This window comes from Aythya ferina (genome assembly GCF_964211825.1).
Source record: "Aythya ferina genome assembly, chromosome: Z".
Classification (NCBI taxonomy): Eukaryota; Metazoa; Chordata; class Aves; order Anseriformes; family Anatidae; genus Aythya; species Aythya ferina.
In genome coordinates this window covers 68,939,378-68,959,490 of record NC_140299.1, presented here as the reverse complement: position 1 = coordinate 68,959,490, position 20,113 = coordinate 68,939,378, and the positions used below count along the sequence as shown (strand labels likewise).

Genomic DNA, 20,113 nt, shown 5'->3' with positions numbered 1-20,113 from the left:
GTATTTTTCACAGCAGTGAAGTCAAGGCAAGTGCTTTACTCAAACTCTTGCAGACACAGAAGTGATTAAGGTCCACTGTGTAACACTGCTCTCCCCATGGAAGGTGCATCTTCTCCTTCTTCCCTACCAGCCTCATACCCTTTAATCCAAGAATGAAAATTCACCCCACACTCAACTTCACGAAGTTCTTTAATGACCAATTTATTCTTATTATTATTGTTAACGTAGCATCCTGAAGTATGGCAAAAGCATCTGGCAGATGTCAGATGTTTTAACCAGGTCATTACAGTTATGTTAAAACCAATGAAGCTGCACTTCTCAACTATGTCAGTCATTTCACCCCACTAGGGTACCTGCATGTCTTTCACAGAATCCCGCACTGGTTGAGGTTGCCAAGGACCTCTGCAGGTCCTTTGGTCCAACCCCCTGCTTAAGCAGGGACAGCTGGGGTAGGCTGCCCAGGACCATGTCCAGGCAGCTTTAGAAGACCTCCAAAGCTGGAAACTCCACAGCCTCTCTGACCAACCTGTGCCAGTGCTCCCTCACCCACATGGAAATGAATTGCTTCCTGATATACCTGATATTCAGTTTCTGCCCATTGCCTCTTGTCCTGTCCCTTGGCATCACTGGAAAGAGCCTGGCTATACTCTCTGCACTCTTTCTTGAGTGTTACACTCACACTTCTTCACAACTCAATTACAACAGGACAAGTGACTTAAGTCACAGTAGTATATCAGATACATTAAGCACAAGCTCTCAATTACTATTTCTTCATCACACTACTTACATAAACTCACTGTATGCCTTCCTTGAGCAACATGCATTTTTTATTCATTTCCAGAAAAAAAAAATGTTGATGGTAGTGCTTTTTCTGTTAGATTAAATTTTAAGTTCAACCTCATCTCTTACCATAACTTCAGGAATCACCACAGCATTCAGAGGCTTGTCATTGACAGTTGTGTCTTTAACTAGCATATATATTCTTTCAGCTTCAGAAAAACATGAAATTTCGAGTACAACAGCACCTGTAAAGATGTGTTAGAATGACTTTTTGTATTTTCTATTAATAGAAAATCAACAATATTGAATCACAGCAAACATTTACTTAGGATATCTTTCATTTAACGTTACTCTACAACACTCGCGGTTGTTGGTTATCAACGAATTGGGCATTTTGCTTTGTTTTTAAGCCTTTCTTCATACCCCAAACACACCCCAGATTTTTGTTAAAAGTCTCAAGTATATAACTAACTTCAACAGAAAACTAACACAGATGTAAAGACTTCCTTTGGACTTCAGAAATATCATCTCTTTCCATACACTTTATCATACTTAACCGGCTGTTCTCAAGGTATACAAGTGACAAAGCTATCAAATTTCATTTTCTATCTCATTACTAAAAATTTAGTAGTTCAATTCACTGGCAATATCTCAACACGAATTACTACATACAAGGATCTGATCTGAGAATCATTTTAAGATCTTTAAGTCAGTTTAGGTCCCGTATTGGAAGATGGGGGTGGGAAGGGAAAGGGAACACCTGAATATATACAAGAGAAATCTCAGACATTTATTTGTAAGCTGTACCAAATGCAGACCCACACCTGTGAAGCATTAGTGCAGCGGACAGAGGTGACTCTCAGCAGCCCTACAGCTTCTCTGCCCTCAGTGAAATATCATTCATACAGCAAAAGCAAAGCAACAGCTCAAAAACCAGTCAGAAGATTCAAAGGAAGAATGCAGAGAGGAGTATACTGATTTTCTTCAGATTTCCAGCCACAGAACCCCAGCTCAGTAGAGTGCTAGAAACAGTGACCACAAAGCAGTCCCACCAAGTTCAAGAGCAGCACCAAATTTTTGTGTTTCAGAGTCAAAATGAGGAGAGAGCATTTGAAGGGCTTTAAAGAGTTCTGCGGTGTTAGCACTATTCAGCTGAAGTGCAATTTCAAACCTCACTTCTCTGACAGATTATCATCATTTTCTTGTATAGGTGGCACGAAGCCAACCTTTTATTAATAAGGTAACACTAATCCCCTGCTCTTCATAAATACATTGGGTTATGTTTTATCTAAATGGCTTTTTGCTTATGCAGTAAGATTCACATACTCTGAGCTTAGAACCTCTAGTACTAGACTGTAGTTTTGAAAATAGACATTGTTTGCAGTACTTAAAATCTTATTGCTTACCTTGTGCTTGATAAACATGACTCACAGATACTACATTTGCTGCAAAGGGTAAAAATATAAACACATAAAACCTTGGGTACATTTAGAGTAAATATTTAAAATATTTTAAAAAGTTACGTAAATATAATATAAATAAATATTAAAAGTTATACAAATATAGGGAGAACCTCCAGCTAACACTTTCCCTCTTCTAAGTTTACTTTGCAAGTTAGAAAAGCTAAACTGATTTTCATAAAAGGTGGCTGTGTATCCTTCCTGGCATTTAGTTTAATTCCTCTTGAAGTTACATAAAAAATTGGGAAAAATACCTCGTTTCCCGAAACAAAAAGGATGACACATTCCTGACATTGTTTATATAACACGTTTGTTGAAAGAGTATTATGAAAAATCAATTACACTTTGAAAAAGGAAAATAAATTCTTTTCACTGAGTGCTTGCCCATATGTGCATGCATACACAGCTCTTATTTCTCTGTGACCTGGGACAGAGCACATGGACAGTATGGACAATAGCTCAAGCAAAAAGTTCAGATATTAATAAAGGTAAAGATCATTCATGCACATGGAATTAAATTGCACTGCCATAATTTGAATGGTGTAAGGTATGCTCAGTTTAAAAAGGTTTTTCCACTAAAAATATTGTATAGTCACATGTAACTCCAGTACTGTAACATCACCATTTGAATAATAAGCTGTTACATCTCTTGTGCAGCCACCAACATGCTAAAATGAACAAAAAGGCTCCCATGAGAGTAGATGAGAGACTGATTCTTCAAAAGACATCAAAAACATTGCGAAAGAAACAATAAGAAGCTACAGATGCTACTACATTTAATTATGTACAGCTGAATAGATCTCAAAGCGCACCTGTTTACTTACTTTTGATAGCTAATTCATCCTTGAGAATATTTGTGTATTCTTCAGGAGAAAGCTGAGGTGGAAGGCCACCAATAAATAAATTTACTCGTACAATGGACTTGCTGTTTTCCACTACGTAAAATCTTGTTTGATTCATCTGACGTATCGAAGTCTACCAAAATAATAATAAAAAATGACATGACATTTGGCAAAAAGATATTATGAAACAAAATCCCAAATAGTTCTGAACTTAGCTATCACGTCGTCTATGCCTAGAGAATATCACAAATAGAAACAAACTTCAGTCCAAGCACTTGGCTTCTCTACAGATAAGCCAGCTGGGGGTGTAACCAAATACTTATTTTTTCTGTAAGAAGGGGAACTCCCAACTTGCTATAAAAAAGGGATCGTGTTTCTCTTTCATGTTTACCTTTCTTATGTCCTTGAGTCTGTTAAGAATCAGTTCCTGACTGTCCAAGACCATGCGCTGAACTAGAGATGGAAAGAACATTAACTGTGTTTGAAAGCAGTATAAGTTATTATCAGGCTCAATTAAATTAAAACAAAACAAAACAAAAATCAGCACAACGAAAACACACACATGCCAAGATGTTAGGGAGAATTCACAACTCTTATATGTCTATCATTAAGGACCATGCAGACCCATTATTCAAAGGAAGATCATGAAGTTGCTTTGCACAATCTGAATTTGTCTACAGCTGTTAAAGACCTCCCTCGCTTTAAAAAAAAATTACAATGAAACTAAGTGCTAGAAGATCACTTACACACATGCCTTTGGTCAGTGCTCCTTCACTTACCTTGCTTACTGCCCATAAGCACTTCTACCAGTTTGAAATTCTGGAGGCACTCCGTCTGCCAAAAGATGGAACATGTAAATGTAGTTTCTAAATGAGATACTGTTTTGCCAGATGTTTACATTGATATTACGGTATCCATTGCACAAACAAAGCATGGTCAATTAAACATTTTAAAATCCATCCCAATGTTCTTCCTCTACCCACTCCTCCCAAGTCAGGAATAATCTTTATTTTACACATTCAGCTTCCCACATGTGGTGTCAGGCTCCCGTGCCCTTAATTACACAGGTCTCCTAGCAGCCCTGTGGAGAAATGATGCCCACAAAGCACGGTTAACTTTACCCCCCTTCAGTGACCAGCAGCTCAGCTAGGCTATTTCCACAGTGCTCTTCCACAGCCAGCATGTAGGATGGGGGATGAACCTGATCTTTGAGAAGATCAGCCAGGAACCAGGCTCACCAGGCCTCACCTCCTGGGGCATTCCACCAGCACTGATGGAAGGAAACCCTCCTCGTGTGCCACTGTTATTTCTCTAAATTGTACTGCTACACCACAGGGAACATCCAATTCCTTGGTAGTCAGAAAAGAAAAGCCAGAGGTTCAATCACTTGCTAGTATAACTGCAATCCTGCAAACGTGACACTCAGGACTGAGGAAGTCTTAATTTTAGGCCTTGAGATTCAAAAGAAAAATTGCTTTGCATGGATGTTAAAAGCAAGTGTGGTTTTAAAGGTGTCAACTGCCAACATTTGCTTTACCTGGAATTTGATGAGAGCTATTTGGAGGATCTTTAGAATAGATAAATTCTGAATATTAAAAAAGAGATTTCCTGTACATGCATATGTCTCTCACAACTGTAAAATAGCTTCCCAAATACAGGGATATAAAGAACTTTTCCAAACAGGGTACCTAGCTTTCTTGTTCAACAGTTTCTTTTTTTTTCAGATGAGATGAAGTTTCAGACGAGAATTTCCAAGTTTTGTTAAAAGCTCCAAAGTACTTGAGAAAAAGGGCTGAAACCAAATCCTAGAACCATCCCACGATGCAAAACGAGCTGCATGCACTACAGTGTATACATGAAGACCACAGTTACCTGCTCCAAACAGCTAGCCACATGCATGCTTCAAAGTGCCCTGTAAGCAACTGCAGAAGGTGGTCACCCTCTGTGAGCATGGCTGTTCCCTGGAAGGAAACAGCTCATCCACTGGTCTACTCACAAACTCAAACTCCTGAACAAAATGCACGCACTACAGTTTTACGCCTCCACAGCTGTGTGTCTGATTCAGACTGCCAGTGCCTTGGCACACTTAAAAATTCTACTAACATGTTTCCTAAAAGTCATGCTATCTTGGCACCAGCTATATGACAGACAGGAAGACTAAAAAGAGATCACATTCCACAGAAAACATGTATCTACAAGATTACAAGTTGTATCTAATTGTTTTACAACAAGGCTGGAAGGAGTGCAGATGGTAAACCATGCAAATGCCATTCAGTCTCAAGTTTTTCTTTGCATATAAACGTGTTTTAAGCTATGCAAGACATAGACAACCAGAAAACATACACTGCATACTAAGAATCACTGTGCTCTTACAAGTAAATTTGCTTGACCCAGAAAGACTGATGGTAACTTTCAGTAGAGAGCACCTAGGTCCACCAACAAGACCACAGAAAGTTTAATAGCAGTCACAAAAGACTATCAGGAATTAGCAATCTCAATACTAACATCAAATGGACAGATAGTATTTTTTCTACAGAGGAAAACATGCACATCCCACTTCAGGGTCACTCAGGTAGTATGTGGACACGTGTATTATCTTGTGCTTACCTGCCTTCCAAGTAAGGGGAGCACTTCTTTGATCACACTCTGTGTAGTGCTTTCCTTATTTACTCGTAGAGAAACGTATGCCATTCCCACCCTAGACAGAAAAGAGAATTTTTTTTTTTTTTAGGGCAATCATTTGACCTAACCCTTTTTTATCTAAATGGAAAATTCACTGTCAGTTAGGAAGAAATCTGTATTATCTGAAGAAACATGCTCACTGAGTCTAATGGCAAATTCAGTATTAGCCACACCAGACAAAGCACAAGACACAAGACAAGTTCTCAAGAAATTGGTCATTAAAACTGCAGCACTGCAAATGAGTTTCTTACTATCCACACACAACTAAAACCAGGTAAAGTTTGGCAATGTAGGTACATTAGTAAAATGACCAAGTGTTTACATTTTATCCCACGGCTTTTAAGAAATGAATAGGTCATCAGACAGTCTTGTTTTGACTGCTAAGTATGCTTAAAATGTATATTCCCTTAGTGGTAAATGGAACAGATTTTTTTCCTTTAATTCTACTTCTACTTTCACATCAGGAGTTGCACTAAATTCTTCCTATTTAATAATTCTTCCAAGAATGTCAAGCTTTCAATTGACATGTATCTGTCATCATTTATTTACATATACTGTTAAAATAAACTTGCATCTTTTTGGCCAAATGTACAAAAATAGAACTGCACATGTTGCACGTGTTGTATGCATGTTAAGAAAACCGTGAGCAGGTTTCCACATGCTGAAATGAATAATATGCATACTGCTCATTCAGAAAAATAAACAAAAGTATCCTCTAGTACAGAAGAAAAAACAACATTCTCCATTACACTTGTGAGATTTTAATGACTGAAACACACTAAGCTAAACTACAGAGGACAAATGTAGCTAAGCAGGATAACCTTGTAAGAGAGGAGGAAAGCACTCACTTCAGCCAGGCAGGATAAATTCTGATCACTTCTTCATCCTTTGGTTTGGCTCTGATGATCCAAGCTTCAGGAACGGATTCTCGGAATACTGAGCCTGAGTTGCTGTCCTCTGCAGCATCGTTCCTGTTGATAATGTCATCAGACAGCAGCGCCTGCTGCGTAAAGGTCTGCAGCTCATACTCCTGCTGGTCATCATTTATGTAGTATGCCCTCAAAGCAGCCTCCTACAACACAGAAAGATAAATTAACATTTTCTTGAAAAGACACCAGTAATACCTGTGTAGCCGCAGACACTTATAAATATCCTACTTACAGAATCAACCTTTACAACATATCTTAAGCACAGAACAGTAGGGAAAAAACAACAACCATGTTGTAAAAACAATTTTTAGTAGAAGTTATAAAAAATTATCAGTAGAAAATAGTAATTTGAACACTATATTTTTGTCTAGTGATAGTCATTTTAAATTCATGTCAAAAGTAAAAATTCAGCACCAATACAACTGACACACAGTGCATGCAAAATTTACTCCAAAAGGAAATTGGTAAATGACACTTGATTATGCTCAATTCTGAACACATTATCTTCTTGAACTAAGGGGATACTGAAAACTAGTGAGCCTCTCAACCACAAGGCTGCCCTGAACCCACACATCTGCAAAGAGTAAGTTAAGGTGATGTCCTTGGGAGATGCAAGCAGTCAGAGGAATATTACATCCATTAGTGACCCATGCCTGCAGCAATTCTGCACATACAGACTCTGCAGTGAACACAGCCCACTAAGTCACTTACAAAAAGTGGTACTAATCTGCCCTGGTATTGTATGCAGCAGTCTGATGAAACATGCTTTAAAGACAAGTAGTAGTCCTAAATAAAAGTGTTTTCGGCACCGTATTCAATTTTCCTTGGGCACCACTGACATACAAAACATTAAAAGCCATTTTCAAAATCCCTGCTGATTTTGAGCACACCAGCAAGGTAACAATCTTAATGAGCTGTGAGTTTAAATCATCAAAATTTTGAGTTAATATATTCTCCAGACTCGTGTGCCAAGCTCTTTATTGATGGAGTCCTCACCATCCTACTGTGCACCTCCCCATACTCCTTCTGGGCTTCATTCTGCACAACATGGGGTCTCTACCCAGTTATTCCCAGCCCAGTAAATCAAAATCTGCACAGAACATGTAGTTTCGGATTGAGTCATGTTTCCATCCAAGATGAAGTGCTGAAACAGCTAGAGAGTGGCCATTATGTAATCAATAATTCATTGCTTTCACAACCAAATGGAGGTAAGTGCGGCATGCTCCAGTCTTCAAAGCTGATTAATTGCAGTGCAGAAGTGGTGGCTATCCAGCATGAACTTCAAACTACTAATGAGGACTTCAAACTACAGAAGAGGAATGAAATATAAGGAGCTGGTTATCCAGTACTCCTCATATCGGTAAAATCACATTTCAGTGTCACACCAGGAAAGTGAATGACTGCTGAACATACCATTTTCTGCTGCACATACTGTGTGCCCCAAAAGCTGCATATATCTAAATAACAACATCTACAAATATTCTAAAATAAGAGCACCACACGAAGTCAAATTGCATTATTTTATACCACTTACAAATTTTGTTGTTGTTCAGTTACATTTGTAGAAATAAGCTTTTGACTATTGCAATATAAAATTATTTGCCCCTTTATGACACTGTAATATTGACCTTCACCAGGTATCTTACCACAACTTCTTCATTTTTTGCAATCCTTGGAATTGAAATCAGTCGAAATTGATTGCGTTTCACTGCATCATTCCCATCAAATATCTTTAATGTTTGTTTACCTGAATGAAAACAATTATTGTATTTCAATAACACACCCCTCAAATCATAAAGCTACCTGATCAGGAAGTGTACAATGGAACTATTAAAAACCTACTTTTAACCCACTGATTTGTTTCTTCATAACAAGCCCCGAGGCTAAACCTTTTTGTTTTGTCATTGTTGATTTAAAACAGGTGCACATTCATGGAGGAATCAAAGAAGAGTATTTTAAGTAATCATAGCTTTATGTGGGGTTTTGTTATGTGACTATAGTGTTTACTTCATCACTTCTTCATCCTCACCATTCAAGACTGCCTTTATTGCTGAACAGTTCAACAACTAAAACCAAGCCATCACCTTCAGGAACAGCTCACAAAGCACTGCACGTTCTGAGAGCATCTTTCTGAAGAAAGTCTTTAAAATAGCTGGTCCAGGCAACAGGATAAAATTAAGGAACAGTAGAAAAGCTAGAAGAAAGCAGCTGCAGCAAATGAAGAATAACACTTTGCTGTTACAGTGTGTAATCTCATAATAAAGCTGTTATAAACAGCTCATAAACAATCCTGCAGTCATCATAAAGTGATAAAATGGGTAGGAGCTGATGACTTGCAGACTTAAAATGCTTGAAGGCTTAACAGAAAACCACAGAGACCAGCTGTAATGTACACACAACCGGTTAATCAGGCAGTCTGTTAATGCTTGTTGTAAGGGAGGTGTGCATCGCATGCTGGAGTCCAGTTTCATCTTTCACTTTCAGTTTGGAAATATTGCGTAGTACAGCTGAAGGTACTGAAAACCTTTTGCTCTCAAATAGTATTGGCATTTAGATTTGAAGAACCATGCTATCAAATTATCCTTTGTCATATAAGGATTAAAAAGGAGCTGGAACTGGAAGAACAAAAAAAAAAACAACAAAAAAACTTAAAACCACCACACACCTAAGCGATGACTGGAGAAAACTGGCTAGAATCCCAGGCAGAACGAAGCATGTTGTTGGATACCTGCGTGCTGCAGTGACAGCACTCTTAGGAAACACTGCAGAGAATTAACTGCTTTGAAAAGGCACTTCAGTGACACCCTGCTGCCCTTCTGGAGCCACCTGAAGCTCAGATACACTGTGTCTAATGCACCTATTCCTGTTTCAGTGTTTATTGTCACTTCCCAAGGAGACGCTTCACAGAATTAAAGCTTCATCCAAAATTATGTTTGAAGACAGCATTTTTTAAACAAGACCCTTACCCTCGAAAATAAAAAAATCCTGTTATCTTCATTCTTGCTGGTTTTACTTCCAATTATTTTGAAATGCAACAGCTAGACTTTAAACTTATCTCTGTTTAGGTTTCTCCATTTATCATGGCCTTTCTTCACTAACAATTCTACTAGGCATGGCACAGTAAACGAGCAAGGATGTTCTCATTAGGCAATATAATGATCTAATTGCACAGCAAAGCAATAACCACTACAGTCTCCCATTGCACTCTGAACTCATCTTAGCCTCTCCTAGGACGGAAGTGACCATGGTGATCAGTGAGTGTTTCAGCAGCAGCCCTTACCCACTAACAGGAGAAGAACTGGTGGGACTGCTCCAGGAGCAATCCTCCACTCTTTGGGGGGATTTGGGCAGTACTTTGGTATAGCACTTTACTCTTTGTTCATGTCATTGCACAACATTTGAGGTCCACCACAAGCTGAGACTGCAGCACAGAGCATGCACAAGCCTGCTGCAAGGGCACACAGCCACCCAGCCTCTTTTCCTGGCTCTGGGAGCTTCTGTTCTGCGAAGAGGCTGTCTGCCTCCTCCTTTAATCCACTTAGGGACAGTGGGGCAGGAAAGTGACACACACGTCGATAAACATCACAAGAAATGTATTCAACAAATGCTGCTATGAAGTGGAAAGCATATAACACAAATTGATCTCAGAGCACTACGTTAGCTTTTTTAATCAAAGGATTTTTGTGAGATGGTTATTGCCTGCACCGCATATCGCTAATTGATGCTGAACAAACCGGTTGTGCTGGGAAACAAATAATATTAATTGTCCCCTGTTCCCCTAACTGCAAACACTAATTTATCCTTCTCGAATACATGAAAGATGAATGCTGACGATTATTCCTTCACGTGATAAGATACATACTCTTAATTTCCACACAGAATGAGGGTTAAATTTGATATACAGAAAACACTGAAAGGGGAGGCTATTTGAAAGACTGCACCTGAAACAAATGGGTGACTGAATCATTTCAAGGAACTCTTCTTTGTGTGGTTTCATGTCCAGTTACAAGAAGTATACAATTTCACCTTCTAAGGAAATTTTATGACCTCTCCTGAGATAACTAGGCCTCTCTGAAAAGAGGAATTTGAGGACTGCTTTGCTCTGCTGCAAATGAACTAATCCACCCAATCTCTTTTGCATCTGAATTCTTTCTAACTTAAGAGAATCATTTTGATCATTTGTACTTAACTTAAAAGTCACTGTGACATGGAAACAAGGGAATAAAATGCTAAAAATAACCTGCAAAAAAATTACTGACAGGAAAAACCTGAAATGTACCAACGATGTGAAAACAAGCACTTATCAAACTTTACATGAACAAGAAATATTTTATGTTAAGACCCTAAAAACAGAGCAGGGCTGAAACTGATCCATCCCACCAAGAGCTTCTGGGTTAGGAGCAGTGGGCCAGACAATGTGTGGGTGACATGGTGGTGGTTGTCAAAGCCTGTGGTCACGAAGAAGTAGGAGATGAAGTAGCAACACCTTCAAGCACCTGCAAGAAGCCTCACGTTAGCCGGTGCAGCTCCTCACAGAGGGTAATGATACCTTCCTGAGACAAGCAATGAGCTTATGTGAGGTGATGTTTTGCTAGACCTGATGCTTATAAACCAGGAAGAAATGTTTGGTTATATAAAGGCTGTGGACAGCCTTGGCTACAATGACCATAAGATGGTAGAGTTCAGGATCATGAAAGGAAGGGAAAAAAGCAAAGGGAAGTATCATAATGAAGAACTTCAGGAAAGCAGACTTGGGCTTGCCCTGGAATCTGTTTAGAAATATCCCATGGGATACAGTCCTGGAGAGAAGAGTGGTCCAGGAGGGGTAGCCAGTTTTCAAGGATCACTTCCTCTGATCTCAAGCTTTCTGTACCCACAAATAGGAGAAATAAGCAAAGGTGGCAGAAAGCATGCACAGATTAATGAGGAACTCCTGATAAAACTTGGCTGTGAAAAGGAAGCACACAAGAGAGAGATGAAGAATTGTGTTGGAATGAATATAGAGACTGTCCATACAGGGATTTGGTTAGGAAAGCCAAAGCCCATATGGAGATAGGTCTAGTGAAGGACAGTAAGACAAGAAAAAAAATCATCAGGAAAAGGATGACTGGAGAAAATGTGGGCCTGCAGAGGATTTGGAACGAGGACCTGGTCATAAGGGCCATGAAGAAGGCTGAGGCATTGACTGCCTTCTTTGTCTTGGTTTTCACTGGTAAGACTGGCCATCAGCCACCCCAAGGCTCCTGAGACCAGTGGGAAAGTCCAGGGCAAGGAAGCCTTAGTGGAGGAGGTTTACGTTAGGGAACACCTAAACAGGCCATGCAGAATGCCGTGGGTCTGATACAATGCTGAGAGCATGAAGTCCAGCTGTAGGCCTGTACAATGGAGCACCCTACCAGTGATATGGGGGATTGATAGCATTTAACCTCTTCACTGACTTTTTTTTAAGCCTCAGTATGAGGCACATTTAAGTATGATCAACTCATACTTCCAAACTATCCTTGACAGTCTATTGCCATCACACTGAGACATTCACAACTTTTTAATAGTCAAAATCTGATCCTCTCCTTTAAACCCTGCTGGATTACTGTCAGAAGAAGCGAAATTCTTTTAAGAACAGATTTCTGTCAGAGAGATCTCCATGGTGACTGTAGCATGGACAAATTGTAACCAAAAGACATTGTGTCCTGGGTGACCTTCTCTTGGGCTAATATGATTTGAGAAAAGACAGCAAACACATGTTACTGAAGCACAACCAATGTTCCGAGTACGAACTTTCATAACATTATCAAGATCTCTACTGTTTTCTCTAGCAATCCAGAGGATAGACAAACATCTGAGAATAAAAACATTCATCCAAATTTTAGTACTTGTTTTCATTCAAACTGCCTTTGGAGACTGCTTGTTAGACTCTAGCTGTCCTGAAAGAATCCTTAGCAATTTCATCTGAAGATTTTTTATGAGCTTTCCACTTAAGATCAGACAAATGTTTCATAGGGTTGGATTGACTCAAACTATTTTGCTAAGAAGAATGCGGATCTCAAGTACTTTCCTTAGCCAAACACACCCTATACTCAATCTTGCTTTCCATAAGGTAATGCAGTTACCTTTCACACAAAGTAACTTCAATTTATGAAGTGAAAAGTCATATTCAACTTCTTTTGTTACTGCCATCCTTGGTGGAGTGCCTTGTACTACAACTTGATGAAAGTTGGCTTTCTTGCACCTGAGCTTCTGGGAACAGATAACAGAAAGCTAAACAGCCAGTTATTTGATCACGGCTAGTCACCTGGAAAAACACTTCCTGACTCATTCAAGTGCACATCCACAACGTGAAAGTCAAGGTATGTCTTCTGTCAGTCTGATATGTTGAACTAACCTCTGAAAAGAAGCTCAACTATAATAACTTCTAACATTAAAGCTCCTTCTCTCTCCTGCTCCAATTTTTGAATATTAGAGAATGATCAAGTTATAGAAGTGAGGTCTACCTCTCATATTTTGTAGCACATAAAAAGTATTGGTAATATGCAATGGATGCATAAATCAAATTTTGGTATTTTAAGGAGTTATTGCCTGTGTTACAAATACTGATACTTCACTTCAGAATGCCTCTCCCTTTGAACTTTTACCTTTTCCTATTGTGCTAGACTACACAATATTGGGACTTCCCTTTAAAAAAACATTATTATTTTTTTCCTATTCTTATGGGTTAGCCCCAGTAGGCAGCTTAGTACCTCAGAGCCACTCACTATGGAAAGTAGAAAATTATCTCCATCCCAGCCAACGCCAGGACACTAATCACAGGACTCTGAGCAGGAAAAAAAAAAATAAAAAAATCTGTCTTCATGATTACACTTTTCAAGGTGAAGACAACTACAAAAAGGTCAACTACAGACATAAGTTACCAAACTACAAAATGACTTAAGAGGCTAATTTCCTGGGAAAAAAAGATAAATAGCATTTCATGATTCATGCACTTCGACCTAAAAAATCCTCATATACGGGACACTGCTTCTGAAAAGGTTTGTGTGTGGCTTGTGGCAGAGAGGATGAAACGAAGTAGACAGAGTTTTTGCTGTTCAAGAAAAATAGAGGCCTACACCAAACATATGTTCGAGTTTAACCTTAAAAGAAATAAATGTTAGCTATGCTGCTTACAGAGAACAATCCTTCCAAAGAGAACTTGTGTTATTCACAGGCTTTCTGCTCTCCTTTTATACTCAGAGCTACTTCAAATTATAAAAGTCTGGACTGGCAGATTTTGCTTACCACAGCCTTCAAGGCAGCAGTAAAACAGGTAGGAGTTGCGTGTTTTCTTTGCTTTTATTAGTCTTTAGAAGACTGTTGTGGAAGTCCCAAATTCTTTCTTCCTCTGGATTCTCCTCTTCCAGGAGAGCCATTTACAGGTTTGTCATTTCCCTGAAGAGGTTTTCATGATCAAGTCAAATATTGCTAGTTCCAAGACAGTTTTGGAGCACAAAACGATGCTGGCAGCCATGCTTGTTTGTTCATGCATCCCTTTTAGGGAGAATTTTAGAATTTCAGCAAGCATCTGCTGTACGTAGCAAAACCTATTCTGGTTTTACCCATTTCCCACTCTAGATTTAGGTCTCCAAATCCATTTAAACCACCTTTTAGAGGAACATGTGACCTGCATAGTTATCTGTAAGCAGTAAGTTCAGCAATGTAACTTTAGAGGAAAAATCCATACATGCCACATATGCTGTCTTTGCTCTTTCCTGAAATGATGTATTCTTGCCTGCAAAATTACAGTGAAGGTTTCCTCCACACTGTTAGCAGATTTGGGACAGGATATAAGCAAGCATTAAGCGAGTAACTCAGGTATACCTAATGAAACAACATTATATCTCACTTCCCCAGAACAGAAGGAAAAGACTCACGGAACACAGGCCCAAAAACCTCTGCAGTAAGCTACCTGAGCAGAGCATTAGCAGAACACGGGGTGTGGACAGACATGCTGTGAAAAACATGTTTGCTGACAATACTGTAGGCCCCTATTCCCTGAGTCAGTTTCCTTTGAAACCTCCTGTAGAGAGGGTTTCCTCTTGAAGGGTGCCTCTCACATTTAGTGCTCAGCTTTCTCTCCTCTTTTCTCCTGCGGAGGATGTGCGCTCACTGGAGCAGATGGTTCACACCCAGTCAGAGGGTGCTGAAAGCCATCCAGATGGCAGAGAGACTCCCAGGTCAGGAGTATGCCCTTCATCTTCACATCGCCAGGTTGCATCCCTGGGCTACAACACATGTGCTGCCAGAAAGTACCCTGAGCCCTTGATACGCCTACTGAAATGCGTTTGCACACATTTCCAGTGGGCTGCTATGGAGAAACTATACCCAAGCATCAAGACTAGCAAAATATTAAAGCAGAGAGAATGCAAAATCACAGGAAAAAACTCTCAAAAAACCATAAATCTCCATGTCATTTTTAGATATCTATAGTTACATTATTAATCTGCTAAGCCTTGTCTTATTCTCTGAAGACATGGAATAAATTAACACTGGCTAATAATATTAGCTAATATGTCTCCTCCATACCCTTCTGGCAACAATGCCAGAAAACCTCAGAGAGATGTTTCAATCATCCCTCTTAAAGATATTTGCCAGAAAACATTTTTACATTGTAAAATTACATTTACAGTAAGTGGATTAAGAAAAGGTGCTTGACTTCCCTAAAAAATGCATCTAGAGTAGGAAATGTTTTGACAACCTATTAGCATGAGACATCAAGGGCAAGAGGAAAAGGGATGCATTGAGCAAGAGAGAGACAAGATGATTGAGAGGGAACTGAACCAAACCAAACAGGCAGTGACACTAGGGAGTAAATGTTACTGGAGAGGGAAGGGAAGTGGGAGATGGGATATCAGTGATGGACAATTTAGAAAAAGAAAATACAACACATAATTCATTAATAAGTGAGAACAGTAGTAGCCTCTAACAAGTGTCAGAAAAGGCAGACAAAGAAGGTTGAGCAGGAGGCTATGCACTGCAGGGGGAAACTGAAACGATACAAATACAGCATATGATTTTTCAGAACACTTGTTTTTCTTTTCCAGGTAGTTACAAGCACTTCAGCCAAGATAGGGAAACACACAACCTTTTCTACCATTCAAGACTCTAGTTCAAAATATCTTTAAATGCAGGCTAATTAAGCTATCTTGGGGAAAAAAGATTTTATCATGACGTCAGCATGACTGCAATTCAACTAAATGAATACCTCCTGAAGTACCACTGAACATAATCTTCAGGAAAGAAGTGTAGGACATTTAGAGACAACAGCCATCAAGCACTACCTGTGATGGAAAAGCTTTCAAGTAAATAAAAGCTCCCTGGGCCTCACTACACAGTAGCCAAGTGTCCTCATCCTTTATTGATTACTGGCAAGCAATTAGGGTAGAATCTGATGTCTGTTCACGTTCCCAGATCCCTGAATATCGGCACTCAAATAAGAGCCTGCAATGACTCATTTTTATTTTATTTCAGGAGTTACTGAGATAGCTCCTCAGGGATTCATTTGTTGCATGTATACAACAAATCAAGGTTTTTGTTTTTATTTATCCACTATGTCTTCACATTGCTATGAAATTAGAGGAGTGATTTTTACTTGATGACCCTTGTGGGTCCCTTCCAACCTGGGATATGCTGTGATTCTGTGATTTTTACATTTGCTCTTTTGACTTCTCAGGCCTGACAGAACACATTTGTGGTTGCCTCTTAGCTGAGACCAATGAATTCTGTTTCCAGGAAACCAAGAGTGATCTGTGCTGGTCAAAAGCAAATTCAACATCCCACCTCAGAAAGGACAGACAATGCACACTTTTGAAATTCACCTCTTAGAAGCACTTTTAATCCCTTCTCTTATCCCTGTTTTATCAGTTATACGTTCACAGAATGACCAACACAATTACTTTAGTTTGAAAATGGACTTTGGGCTGAACTCTTTCCCCAAGCAATACAACTAACTACGCTAATAAGAGCATCCACATAATGTTTATCTTACTACTCCTGTAACATTCAGTTCTCCTCAAGTTAATTGCTCACTGTGCAGACAAGCTCTTGGAAGCTGGCTCATGCTCCCAGGCACAAGGATTTACAGTCCTTTTTCAAACCTGCTCACACGTTTTTTTCAGCAAATCTCTACATCTGTTAAACCTATCACCTCAAAGTGTAGGTTTGTTTTTATGGTCCTTTTATGCTTTTGGCTTTGGTATCTCAGTAGGCTATGTTTCACGCCCGACTTAATGTATTTAAGTCCTGAAACCTAGTATTTATGTCTTCTAACTTTTCACTCAACAATCCTATTACAAGAGCTAAGAAACAAAGGGGAATGCAGGCCACCAACTCACAATTTTCTTCTAGTATTAATCTAAAGACTTTGCACCCTTTTTTACTGTTTTCTTGCCTAAGGAAAAAGCATGCCTTTACAGGCCAATACTATTCAATATGTTTAGACTTATTTCCAAAGTTTCTGAAAAGCAGGTATCTGTAGAATGTGGAGAGCTGGAATTAAGAAAAACTACAGCACTGCAGAACCCAATTCAGTTCAGACACTCCTGAAGGAGAGCACGGTAACATCCCTAAAGCTATGGCATATACAGTCAACACACAGAGGCTAATGAATGGCTAACTCCTGATCCACATTACACAACTACTATCATGTATTTTCTAGGAACAGGTGGAAGGTGCCCGGCACACAACTCCCACACCTCTGTGATGTTTAACTCGATAGTTTATGACTCCCGACACACAGAGGAGCACAGAAGCACAACGGCAGGCGGGGGAGCCCCAATAACTTTGTCAGAGAAGCCCTGTATTGCCCTGATACAAGGGATGTCAGTCCCACAGGCCAGGAGTGACACCTACCAGGTCAATCTGCAGGGGAAGCAATGTGGGTATCACCTCACTGACCAAGGGGGTCACTGCTTAGGGGTGTGGAGATCTTTGTGGGATGCATGGGAATAGCACTCTAGGATTGTACAAGAGCTGTTATGGAGTATTTAGGGGAATATTAAGAACCAAAGGTGGCATGGGGAGGAATAGGTATGTGAAAATAGAGAGATAAGGACATAAAAGGGGCTGGTCATACATGGAGGTTGCAGGTTGGTGCACTTCACACCCTGCACCGGATCAGCACATACTGTCCTGTCTTCTCATTAAAGGCTGTTTCTAACTTTTGCTGGGTGTGTTATGCTCTTCTGCATGTGTACATATGTGCCTCTGAAAATAGCAACTGGAGTGGGACTGCAGGTCACTGTGACCCACACGTCCACAGTGCCAAAAACTGGACTGACAGTGGGTGTACAAGCACCAGCAAACCCCTAGCTGGACTGACGTGCCTGCACGGTGAGTGGCCTGGGAGCCATGTGCGTGTGTTTTTCTGTGGATGAGGCACCTGGAGATGATGACTACTGGAGGGACTAGGACAACCAGGCTGACTGCTAGAGAAACTACAGGAGAGTCTGAGGGTGCAATGAGACTTGGAGTTTGTGTGTGTGTATGTGTGCATATATGCATGTACACAGATACCTAAACACATACACACACGTGTATGTGTATACCCATATGCATGTAATATATGTATTCCCACATACACATGCACAAGTACACTCACACAAATATATATATCCCCACTAACAGATCTTCACCCTGCTCAGCCAGAGAGAAAAACAGGCTGAGCACCGAGTGTGCCTGATGTTGATCTGAGTGTCCATACGTATCTGTACATATGTAGTTGTTTCAAACGCATGTGTACACGTGGGTGTCTGTACATGCAGGTGCATGCTTGCTTATGTATAGCTTGTGGCTAGACCTGGGAACATGGAGCCACAGCAGCCTTACCTCTGCTGGGTACCAGATTTGGAGACCTCTAACACAACTAAACGAAAGCTTTCAAACATTTCTTTTTTTTTTTCCTGAATGCTTTATTTTTAAAGAGTTAGAATCATTCCCTACCTAATGAGCTTTCTAATCATAGCAAAGACACTAGACTACACACTGACATCTGGTTTGTGAAAACGTATTAAGAGGAAGCAATTTCTTCTCTATTTAAAACATGAATAATGATTCCTTACATTTGCCTTGAAAATGTACCATCTATTGCTGCTTTCTCCAGTCCAGAGGGATGTTGTACATGAAAAAAAAGGACATGTTCAAGATTATATTGGGTTCCCAGTTTTCACATTTTTTTCCTTCTTTTGGGAAGGTTGTCTAAAGCTGAATTGTCCTGTACTAGTAGTTTTGAACAACCCAACTGGAACGTCTGGATACTTAGTTTGTTCCCATTGACAGCCATGAGTAAGAGAAATAACCTTAGATGGCAAAGAACAACAGTCTTGACATTCAACCACTTATGTCATTTAAAACACAAGAGAATGCTGAAGGCTCATAGATAAAATGCAGTTAATCAGAGTTTGGTCCCATAATAAGGGAGTGTGGTTGTTCTTCATAACTTCTTTATTAGTCATCAAGAGATTCCAGCTTCAAATTTTTAAAAGTGAAATAAGAGCACACTTGAGATCACTTCCATAACTCAGTTAACTGACTTAGACTTTTTTTTTTTTAATCCAAGCAACATTTTCAGAATTAGCTCATTGATTTTATAAGAACTTTAAACTAAAAAAAAATAAATCATGGCTTGATTTGGAATTTCTGTTTTTACAGCAATCCATGCAGACACTTTAGGTAGCAAGTACTATGTTTTTCTAGTTACTAATAAGAATATAGCGAGTGGAATGCCCCCAAGTTGTAGTCAGCTTCATCTTCTGAAAAATAAGAGTTTGGCTAATACCACTCCTGGAAAGATCCACAAGTACGAGACTTTAACTGCATAAGTTGCTGCCAGCCTGCATCAATCCTGACACAAAGGAATGCATTCATTTCTACTATGGCTGATGAAAACTAAAAATTCACCTGGTATCTTCAGCATGATTTGGATCCAGCTATCTTAAAGGAAAAAGGCTCTGAAATGATTTGCTGTCTGCCCTTTAAATTGGTTGCTATGTATGGATTTTTAAGATCATTCTTTCTTTCTTCAATTACCACGTTGAGAGAAATGGCTAGTTGAGATTTATGCAGCATGCTCTTTTCCAATGTAACTTAGCGCTAAAGTACTGACTAGCAGAAAGGAAGTTTGGAAAATCTTACTTTTCCAATTGATTTGACCAGGTAATGAACAGATTGTCATTCATGGCAATTTACCAGTAGAAAATAGAGATGCGATGATAAGACCCTGGATATTTGCTAAACCCAATTTTTGGACTCCAAACTAATATCTAGCATTAGAAGAAGGGCAATTTATTATTATTTTTTTTATATCTATATATATAAGGTAAAGCTAACTAAGATTATATGAGTAAAGACTGGAATGGGAATATTCACCACTTAACACTTACTAAAATTCTACTTA

General features: G+C 39.4%; 1 protein-coding gene across 2 annotated transcripts in view; it reads right to left on the bottom strand.

Annotated features, from left to right (window-relative positions):
- Positions 1 to 20,113, bottom strand: part of DGKQ (diacylglycerol kinase theta) — an 89,176-nt gene that overhangs the window by 29,351 nt on the left and 39,712 nt on the right. For both annotated transcript variants that reach the window (XM_084503340.1, XM_084503341.1), the window contains 8 exons: positions 8,340 to 8,440; positions 6,613 to 6,836; positions 5,690 to 5,780; positions 3,862 to 3,916; positions 3,474 to 3,535; positions 3,065 to 3,215; positions 2,187 to 2,225; positions 910 to 1,025 (listed from right to left, as the gene is read on the bottom strand). In XM_084503340.1, the coding sequence (XP_084359466.1) occupies positions 910 to 1,025; positions 2,187 to 2,225; positions 3,065 to 3,215; positions 3,474 to 3,535; positions 3,862 to 3,916; positions 5,690 to 5,780; positions 6,613 to 6,836; positions 8,340 to 8,440 (839 nt within the window). The remainder of the gene's footprint in view (positions 1 to 909; positions 1,026 to 2,186; positions 2,226 to 3,064; positions 3,216 to 3,473; positions 3,536 to 3,861; positions 3,917 to 5,689; positions 5,781 to 6,612; positions 6,837 to 8,339; positions 8,441 to 20,113) is intronic.